This window comes from Myxine glutinosa, chromosome 7 (assembly GCF_964187855.1).
Source record: "Myxine glutinosa chromosome 7, kmMyxGlut1.1, whole genome shotgun sequence".
Taxonomy (NCBI): Eukaryota; Metazoa; Chordata; class Myxini; order Myxiniformes; family Myxinidae; genus Myxine; species Myxine glutinosa.
Window position 1 is genome coordinate 36,405,856 of NC_136267.1, and position 10,914 is coordinate 36,416,769.

Here is a 10,914-nt window from a genome sequence, read left to right on the forward strand (position 1 = left end):
AAATGCTCATTGTGCCATACCTGACCTACCTGCACCTGTGGAAATGGGATGGAAACGTGATTCAGGACTAGAGCCTATTCTGATGTCACTGAGTCCAATCCCAGAAAGTTGCCTCGAGATGATTTGTTGTGCATGCCAGAAGCAATGCAAGACTCGACGCTGCAAATGTCGCTATTCAGAGTTGAGGTGCACATAAATGTGTGCCTGTCAGCAACAGAGTGATGATCAGACCCCTTGTATGAATTTGATGTACTTTGGCAAAACAACATGTGTGACATTCCTGAATGTTTGTGCTTCATGGTCATGTATACTTAATTTTAGAATAAATGGTTGTATGAAACATTGTCTTATTAAAACAATTTCCCATTTTATAGCCAATATGTCGCCAACCATAATATAGACTCGACGGATTTATGAAAAGGCCATGTATAAGCTTCAGGTGCATTTTGGGGTAAAAGTTGTAAAGTTAAAGTAAAAGAGCTGCATGTATATACATGATATATAAATGCTTGTTCAAAGAAATTGTCCAAAAATTGCCATTTGGCGGCCATTTTGTTTATGCTAATTAGAGGGTCAAAAACTCAAAATTCGGCTTGGGAACCGAGTTAATCGAATTCAGCATACCCTAATTATGTTAAAAAGTGAGGTTCCCAACTTTTACCCAAAAATGCACCGAGAAGCTTATACATGGCCTTTTCCCATAAATCCGTCTAGTCTAACTGCGCAGTTCCCTTTGTAGGTAACAGCAGGAATTTGTAATTTGTTCATCGTGCTGGTGATGGGTCGCCTACTGTTCAGGAAGAGTATCGAGGGATCGATCTTTAATGTCCACCAACGATCATTGCTGGCAGACGAGTCCTACAGCTTAACATCTTTCCGATGGACACCGCACATCGCCCTGTCTACGAAACACCGGGATGACAGTGTATAGTTGGCCGACATTCAAACCCAGGCTAGGGAGCTCAGAGGCAAGTGTGCGTACCTCTAGAATATCGACCACCATACCAGCCAGAGTATAATAAATGATATATATATAAACGCCATTGTCTCACTCTGTCTGTCTGTCTGCCTTTGTTCCTTATGCACGACCACATCTTTTATGTTACAAACTCCAAACTCGGGGTGCAAATACAACTCTGTGTGGGGGGTAACATAGGCTATGTAGCTGGGCCTTAGGTAGGGGACGTAGTGGGTCTAGAGGGGCATACATTCTTTATGTAAATGTGTACCGTGTAGCGCCACATAGTGGTGGCGGCAGAAGGTATTACAATTTCCTTATTTACCTGTGCAACGCTGAGGTTAAAGCACTCTTTGCATCAGTAAATTTGTCCTTCCCTTCTCTCCCCTCCCCCACCCCAAAATGGAGGGGCCTGTCAAAGCCCCTCCCCCCAAAAGATGTATATGTAGTATATCTCTCCCCCTCCCTTCCCACTTCTGACTCCCTTCCCCCTCCCCTCCTTCTCTTTCCCCTCCCTCCTCTTCCCCTTCCCCTCTCTCTGCCTCCCCCTCTCTCTCCCTCACCCTCCGACCCTCCCTCCATCTTCTAGCAGCAAGAGACATGACAACTAATTGGTCAGGTCCATCAACGAAGCGACTGGTAGGGCCTTGTAGTTACAAATGAAAATGAGGGAAACCAATCACAAAATACATCATTGGCTATCAGGTTAACAGTTGTTAAATCTTACCGGGCTTTATGCTTGTTGGATTTCTATTTTTGCTGGTAGAACTTGCAGAATACAAACCGGTAGGCCTATTAATTAATAATCAAAACTCACTTGCACTGTAGACTCTGGCTGGAACACACGCCACAAGAAGCAGAAGAGTTTGAAGTGAGATCTGCATCGTCTGTAACTTCTGAAGTCTTCAAAACTTTCAGTGATGATCTCGAAGATGGCTACAAGTGCAGATGTCAGATATTTATTCATTTCATTGGAAGCACACCCACTGAGCCAGGAACCAATGATCCTTTACAACGTTATCTTTTGCCTCTTTTGGACTGTTAAAAATAAATACTGTCTGTACACAATTCTCTTTGCGCACACTTAATGTGCTATATACAAATATACCGAATATAGCAATTGAATGTGCACAAAAATAAGAATAATTGGAACAAGCACAATCTATCGGAGTAAGTATTCCATCAAAGTTTTTGCCTCTTTTGGAGTTACCAGGAAATGATTGATAATGATATTGGCAGGCTGGTTGATAAATATTTTATATGGTTCGAAAGCTTCTGTTCAAATGCGAATTCAAATTGGGAATGAGGCAAGACAAAGTTTAAAAGATTAATGATAATGAAAGCTTTTATGATGAAAACATCTCAGCCACAAAGCTGAATTGGGAATGATTTACAATATAAATACAACTGATTAATCATAACATAAGCAACATGTGAACAGAATCATAACAACATAATAATAAATAACTAGAATAGCACTTGGCAGAACAATTCGAACAACTCTGATGTGCTGAACAGTTTATGTGTCGGAGCCCACTGATAGGCCGGAGCTGCATCCTGACCTGAACCAAAATCGAACCGGCTTGTTCTTGTCGCCTAACCAACTCATCCACCAAGTTTTGTTGCAATATGTTCACAACTTTTCGAAACATCATGCTCCATATTGTTTTTGGACCTATCACACAATGGTGAAGAATCACTTTAAAAAATAAAATAAGTCCTCGTATCTGGGTGCGTATCCCGATCTTCACCAAAATTGAATCGATTTCGCCTTGTCACACACCCGGCGTGTCCACTAAGTTTTGTCCGAAGCTGTCTACAACTTTTTGAGATATCCTGTTAACATACAGACAAACAATCAGACAAACAGACAGACAAACATACAGACAGACAAACATACAGACAGACAAACAGACAGCCAAGCAAACAGACAAACATACAGACAAACACACAGACAAACAGAAAGACAGACAAACAGACAGACAGGCATACAGACAAACATACAGACAAACAGACAGATAAATAGACAGACAAACAGACAGACAAACAAACAGACAGACAAACATGCAGATAAAGACAGACAGACAAAGAGACAGACAAACACACAGATGAAAAATCACTCATAGAGTGACACTTGGCAAAACAGAACAAAGTAGAATGGCACTCGGTAGAGCATCCTTTTGACTTCACAAATAATTAGTGGTTGAATTATTCGACCTGATATGCAAAAACCTTTTTTTTTTTTTTTTTTTTTTTGTATACAAGATCGAGGCTCGTGAAAGAGCGAACATTAATCACACAGAAAGACAAACCGACACATAAAACATATAACATCGGGAGCGGTAGACAAGATGGGGAGAAAGGGGGAAGGACACAAACACAACATTTGAGAGCAGGGACCGAGAGACATGGAGACATCGAGAGATCTGAGAGAGGGCGAGGGCTTTGGGGGGGGGGGCATGGGAAGGGGGCGGTGGGAGAGGTATAAAACATATGGACACTGCCAGGACTTCCAGGAAAGAAGTTGGAATTTCAAACAAGGTGCATCTGGGGTGAATTAGCAGGGGTAGAAAAGATCAAGGTTTTGGATGGGGGAAGATAAGAAATGGTGGTGAACAGCTGTTTTAAAGACCTGGAGGGAGGAGTGGGATTGAAGGGAGTGAGGGAGTTTGTTCCAGAGGCGGGAGAAAAGAGGAATAAAAGAGTGAAGGTGAGCAGAGAGCCGAGATTTCGGCAGTTTAACCATCAGAGGGTTGCTGGCAGATCTTGTGCGACCTGTAGGAATATTTGGGGGACAGAGCACAGAGAGAGCTGGGGGTGCAAGGCCGGAGAGGAGTCGGTAGAAGTCAGAAAGACCACCTACCTGCCTGCGGTGAGTGAGTGAAAGGCCCTCAGAGATAGCTTCATCGCGGGAGATTCCAATAATTCTGAAAGCTTTGGTTTCAACAGCGTGAAGCCGAGCTAGGTGTGAGGCAGGAGCACCAGCCCATAGGGGAGAACAGTATTCCATTGAGCTGCGGATGAAAGCCTTGTATGTGGTGAGGAGCTCAGGTGTGCCGAGGAAGGACTTCGCACGACGGAGGATGCCCAGTCGGCGACTGGCTTTGGAGGCCAGCTTGGAAATGTGGTTTTCCCAAGAAAGATCATGGCAGATAGTGAGACCCAAAAGCTTGAGCGACAGAACTTCTTGGAGAGGATTGTTGAGAAAGTAGATGGGAGGGTTGTCCAGTCGATCTTTTCGGAGAGACATAGTAAGAGTGTGAGATTTGTCAGGATTGAAAGACATGTTCCACTTGTTTGACCAGTCTGTGATTTTGTCCAAGTCTTCAGAGAGTGAGGAGGCTGCAGACTGCCGATCTGAGGGAAGAGGAATGGAGCGGCAGAGAGTGGAGTCATCAGCAAAGAGATAGAGAGGATTTTCAAGAGAGTCAGAGAGATCATTGATGAAGACCAGAAGACCAGAAAAGAAAAAGCAAATCGTCTTCAAATTAAGTTAATCGGATGAAAATTGACAATTTTAGAAATTTGGCCTATGTTGACGTTGTAACCTATGTTGACATAAATAGTTGGTGGTTGGTTTCAGTTAGCTGATATGAAAATCCTATTCAAATTTCAAGTCAATCGGATGAAAATTGAGGATTTTAGCAATTTGAAAAAAGTGGTTGACCTTTGTCCTATGTTGACCTTTTGACCTAAAAAAAATGATTTTGTCAGACCGCAAACTCTACCTTTTGGTGAAATTTCGTGAAGATCAGTTTAAAATTGTGACTTGTAGGCAAGTACAAGTGAGCAGACAGACAAGCACACATACTAACAGACACACACACACACACACACACACACACACACACACACACACACACACACAAACCAGAGTGATCAACATACTTGTCGACAAAAAAATGTTTTTGCCAAGTAACAGAGGTGAGAACATAACCTCCGTCCACCTTTGGCGGCGGAGGTAACAAAAACACGTGAATCAATCTAAAATGGCCTTCATGTCATCACTCAGCAGTCTGATCATATAGGGCATTCATTGCATGTTTTCGGTAACGTCTAGTTCTACATTTCATTTCACAGAACCTTTCACTATGACGCAGTTGTCCTCATAGTGATTGTTTTTCAGGTAACCAGTCTGGAAATCTACTGTGCAAAGAAGATTGAAAGTTTTTACAAAGTTGCCACATGGCCTTCCTGTAGACCAGGGGCGGGCAACCTTTTCAGAGTGAGGGCCAGATGAGACTTTTGGAAGGAGATCGCGGGCCGGAGTGAAAAACGAAATCTCAGAATTACTATATTTTGTTTACATGAATAGATTGTACAAAAATTGCATTGAACACTCTACAAATCAATGAGACTGCTGGTGCTGTTTGCCATGAAGAAGTATTTCCATGTCTGGCTCGATGGTTGAGGTAGACAACAGAAGAATGTCATTGAGGTGGCGGTCCGAGAGTTGGGAGCGAAGGTGAGACTTCGTGTACTTCATTTTCGAGAAGAGCTGTTCACAGCAGTAGGTGCTGCCGAACATGGCCACAATGCGTTGGACATGGGCAATGTATTTTTGAAAATTGTTAGAAGGGAGAACGGTGTCGCGGAAGAAGGACAATGGAGAAGAGGTGCGGAACTTCGCCTTCATTTCATCGTTGCACTGCAGCTCCACCAACTCCATCTGTAAGGAGGCAGGGGCGTCTTCCACGGGGAAGTCAAAGGGAGCAGTGAAAAGCTTGAAGTCCGCAGCCAGCACCCTGACTCCTGCAAAACGGGAAGCAAATTCCTCACGTAGAGAGTTGACGACACTAACGCAAGTGCCCAGGTCCACATCGTCAGGGGCACATGCAGCAAGGCGAGGAAAATGCACAAACTGACCAGAAGCCAATTGAGCCTCCCACAAGCGCAGTTTAACCTCGAAGGCAGTGATGTGCGCGTACATGTCTGTCACGAGAATGTCTTTGCCTTGCAGCTTTATGTTGAGGGTGTTCAGGTGCGCCGTGATGTCCGTGAGCAGGGCCAGGCGAGCTAGCCACCGCGGATCAGAGAATTGATCAGCGTGGGGAAGGTTCTTCTGACGTAGAAAGGTGGCAATCTCCTGCTGTAGGTCGCACACCTTGCTGCAGGTCGCACACCCGAGACAGCATGGCCCCACGACTCAGCCAGCGTACCTCACAGAAGTAGAGCAGGTCGTTGTAGTGCACGTCCACCTCGTCCATCAGTGCCTGGAACTGACGATGGTTAAGGCTGCGGGAGAGGATGGAGTTGACGACCTTCACCACGACAGACATGACACCAACGAGGTTGGCAGACTTAGCGCACAGGGACTCTTGGTGGATGATGCAGTGCATCTTGTTAATGGGCTGAGTGTATCCGGCGGCTGCACAGTGACGCACTAGCAGCGAAGCGGCGCCCTTCTTCTCACCAACCATCGCCGGGGCACCGTCGGTCGTCACACACACAAGACGGGAGAGGTCCAGGGAGTGCTGATCAACACACAGAAGCACGGCGTCGCAGATGTCTTTCCCAGTGGTGGTGTCGCGCAGCGGGACAAGCTGGAGGAATTCCTCACACACTTGAAAGTCAGCGGTGACGCCACGGATGAAAACGGACAGCTGGGCCGTGTCCTTTGTGTCGGTGCTCTCATCCAGAGCGAGGGAAAAGGCGACGAAATTTGAGCTGCGTGTTTTGAGTGAGTCGTGCACGTTTTCCGACATATCCTCGATGCGGCGACGAACGGTGCGGGACGAAAGGCTCACGTTCTCAAAGGCGGAACGCTGCTCTGGACAGACGGAGTCCACTACAGCGAGGAGGCATTCCTTGATGAAGTCCCCATCCGCGAATGGCTTCATTCGGCGAGCAAGGATGCGGGAGACTTCATAACTGGCGCGCGTCACCTTTTCGGCCTCAGTATTCTGCTTGCGGAAGAGTGAAGTTTGTTTCTCCAAGTTGCCTGATAGTCTAACCATGGCGTCCTTCCTTTCGGTGGCAGACACCGACGCGAAGTTTGACGAGCGGTGCTCTGTCTCCCAGTGGCGGCGCACGTTGTACTCTTTTAGGACAGCCAAAGTCTTCAAGCATATGAGGCACTGGGCCTGTCCAAAGCGCTCGATGAAGAAGTACTTCTCCCACTCAGGGTTGAAGATCCGACGCTCGAGGTCCACTTTCCTCTTCTTAACACGCTGTAAAACTGAGTTTCACCGTAAAACTGAAATACAGGAAATGAATCAGTCTGCATACTTTTTTTTTTAAAGAGTTCGTTTTCCTTTTAAACAAAAGTTCGTCAATTTCGTTTTCCTTTTAAACAAAAGTTCGTCAATTTCTTTTTTCTTTTACAAACAGAAAGTTCGTTATATATTTTTTTTCTTTACAAATAGAAAGTTCGTTATATTTTTATTTTTACAAATAAAAAGGGAGAATAAAATTATTTAAATGCAGCAAATGAAAGATAATAACATGTTCTAACAAACAAAACAAAGCAAATTGAAAGAAAGTGAAAATTGAAATAGGTTTAGAGAACTCTGCGTCGCTTACCTCTTTGTTGCAAGTTATTTGTCCCAGACACCAACGTTTGTCGCAAGCTGACTGAATCGGAAGGACGTCCGTATCACATGCCGGCTGATTTGAAAAGACCGCCTATCAGCAAGCAGGCGGTGTCTAGGCAAGACAGTTCCCCGTGCGCATGTCTTCCGGAAGAGGACGGTGCTGAAGACAAAATGTCCCTTTCTTGAATTCAGACCGGCTAAATATAAACTCTTACATTTACAAATGATATGAGTTTTACTGGGAGGTCCGCGGGCCGGATTGCAATAATAAAGCCTAGCAGGGTGGCGGGCCGGACGCTAAGCCTTCGCGGGCCGGATGTGGCCCGCGGGCCGGGGGTTGCCCGCCCCTGCTGTAGACTGTAGAGAGATCAGCTGGCATGTAGTCAGGCCGTGATGGTAGGTTTCAGAGCTGGTAACCAAGATAATCTTCAGTTTGAGGACTCGTTTTTGCATCGCTTCAATCATAGCTATCCGCTGTTGTGTCAAGGAGGAATGCCACACTGGACAACGACACCACCATTGGTGTGTAAGTGTAAGATGTACACACCATGATCAAAGCTTCTATCGGAATATGGAAACTCTTCCATAATCAAACAAAAAAGAGCAATCAGAGATTTCAGACCTTCACTAGGATGTATTTTCAGTGGTTTTAAAGGCTTTTATGTTAAAACAAATATGGCGGTCGAACCACGTGACCGATGACGCCATCATTTATTTGTCCACTAATTTATTCCTAGATTATGCTCAAGAAATTTCATCTTGATCGGATGAAGTTTTGTACTTGTCAAATTATGACGTCATAATAGAGGCACCTATGACATCATCATTAACAGATGTTATTCCACATGGAGAGTTCTTTACAATGAGCCATGTCTCAATTTTTTCTATGCAACGCTTTCGGAGATATAGAGGTGCAAAGTTGTTTGGTTTTCCAAGATGGCGGCCGAACCACGTGACCTATGACATCATAATTATCATTAGAAAATTATACATATGGAGTTGCACCTATGGTGAAAATTTCCTGTCAATCGGACCAACGGTTGCAGAGAAAATCATATTTATACTGTGTGGACAAATAGACAGACAGACAAACAGACAAATGAAAAATCACTCATAGAGCGACACTTGGCAAAAGAGAACAAAGCAAAATGGCACTCAGTAGAGCATCCTTTTGACCTCAAAAATAATTGGTGGTTGAATTCAGTTAGCTGATATGAAAATCCAATTCAGATTTCAAGTCAATCGGATGAAAATTGAGGCTTTTAGAAATCTGAAAAAAGTGGTTGACCTTTGGCCTATGTTGACCTTTTGGCCGATGCTGATCTCAAAAATAGTTGGTGGTTGAATTCAGTTTGCTGATTTGAAAATCCGATTCAAATTTCAAGTCAATCGGATGAAAATTGAGGATTTTAGAAATTTGGAATTGTTGTTGACCTTTGGCCTATGTTGACCTCTTGGCCTATGCTGATCTCAAAAATAGTTGGTGGTTGAATTCAGTTTGCTGATTTGAAAATCCGATTCAAATTTCAAGTCAATCGGATGAAAATTGAGGATTTTAGAAATTTGAAAAAACCTGGTGGGCCTTTGGCCTATGTTGACCTTGTGACCTATGTTGATCTCAAAAATAGTTGTTGGCTGAATTCAGTTAACCGATATGAAAATCCCATTCAATTTTCAAGTCAATCATGAAAATTGAGAATTTTAGAAACTTGAAAAAAGTGGTTGACCTTTGGCCTATGTTGTCCTTTTGACCTTTTGACATAAAAAATATATAGGATTTTGTCGGACCACGAACTCTACCATTTGGTGAAGTTTCGTGAAGATCGGTTTAAAATTGTGACCTGTAGGCAAGTATAAGTGATCGGACAGACAAACACACACACACAGACAAACACACACATACAGACAAACACACATACACACACACACACACACACACATACAGACAAACACACATACACACAAACCGGAGGGATCAACATACTTGCAAAAAAGATTTTTTGCCAAGTTACAAATGGACTCAAATGCAATACCCTCTCCTCCTGCGAGGGTAATAATGTATAACTTTTTTGAAACTTTTGGAGTAATGAAGTTAACATGATTAGCCCACTTGAGGTCATTGCTAATCACAACACTAACTAATTTAACCTGCTGACTTTCCTGTAAATTGGACATTATTTCGTGTATTGAGGGAGATTGAGGTTAGTGAAAGATACCCGCATCACCTGACACTTAGTGTGATTAAGTTGCATCTTGGAATCCGTACACAATTGTTCAAATTGTAGAAGGACTGATTGGAGGGTACATGGAGAATGTATTTGACGGACGCTGCCAAAATGTTAAATGTTAAATCATCCACGTATTTCCATCTCCTGGTGTCAGATGATTGAAGGGCATCGTCGATATCAGCCAACAAATGAAAATTTGGAAGGAGGTGGGCTTGGGGGTTGTGGCTTAATGAGGGTAGAAAAGATCATGGTTTTTGATGGGGGATAAAAGACCATGATATCTTGTATATGATCCGATATGGTGGGGAACGGCTGTCTTGAAGACCTGGTGGGAAGAGTGAGTTTGAAGAAAATGTGGAAGTTGATTTCAAGGGTGGGAAAAAAAAGAGGAACGAATGAGTGGAGGTGAGCAGTGATTCTTGATTTGGGGAGTTTCACCAAAAGGGGATTGATGGAGGACCACTCGCACCCTGCAGGAACCTGGGGGAGGAAGGGAAGACAAAGCACGGAAAGAGGTGCGAGACCAGAAAGGAGGTGATCGGAAACAGAGAGATCATGGACCTCAACTTCAATGAGTGAGATTAAGGTGATCCTGAAGGCTTTGTTTCTGTAGCGACAAGCTGAGCAAGGTGTGAGGCAGGGGCGCCAGCCCACAGGAGGGAGCAAGACTCCATGAAGCTGCGAGTGATAAATGAAATCTCAACACCCACACCCACTTAATCCCATTATTAAGAATCCCCTTTTAATAAAACGTCAGATCAATTTGGTTTCTAACCACCGTTTTTCAGCACAACTAAATATTTTAAGAGATAAAGATGTTTTTTGGGGGATTTTTTTGATACCATGTGGTAAGGACTGGTAGGATGGCCTAGACGACCTAAAGGTATGCACACCTGTCAACCTGAGCTGTCCAGCCTGGGTCCCAATTTCGTCATGCTGGTGTTTTACAGGCAGTTTGAGTCATCAATGTGTGCGCAGTCTGCTGGCATTAGTTGTGTATTTGGTGTCTTTCTTGGAGTTGACGAAAAAAGAGAAAACCTTGGGGTTGGATAAACATCTGAGAGTATCGAAGGAGGTGGAAGAGCATAAGCATGATTGTGATGTGATGGGCGTCGCCTCCGGATAACTTAAAAGAGGTGTTCGAGTTTTAAAAGACCACAGTAGCTCGTCGCCCCGGAACCTTTCGCTGGATCCC

At 44.0% G+C, this 10,914-nt stretch overlaps 1 protein-coding gene across 1 annotated transcript in view; it reads right to left on the reverse strand.

The window, feature by feature from the left end:
- LOC137417210 (uncharacterized) overlaps positions 1-1,951 on the reverse strand; it is a 23,442-nt gene extending 21,491 nt beyond the window's left edge. The window contains exon 1 of the mRNA XM_068103027.2: positions 1,776-1,951. Within this exon, the coding sequence (XP_067959128.1) occupies positions 1,776-1,842 (67 nt within the window). The 5' untranslated portion in view covers positions 1,843-1,951. The remainder of the gene's footprint in view (positions 1-1,775) is intronic.
- Between the last annotated feature and the right edge of the window lie 8,963 nt (positions 1,952-10,914).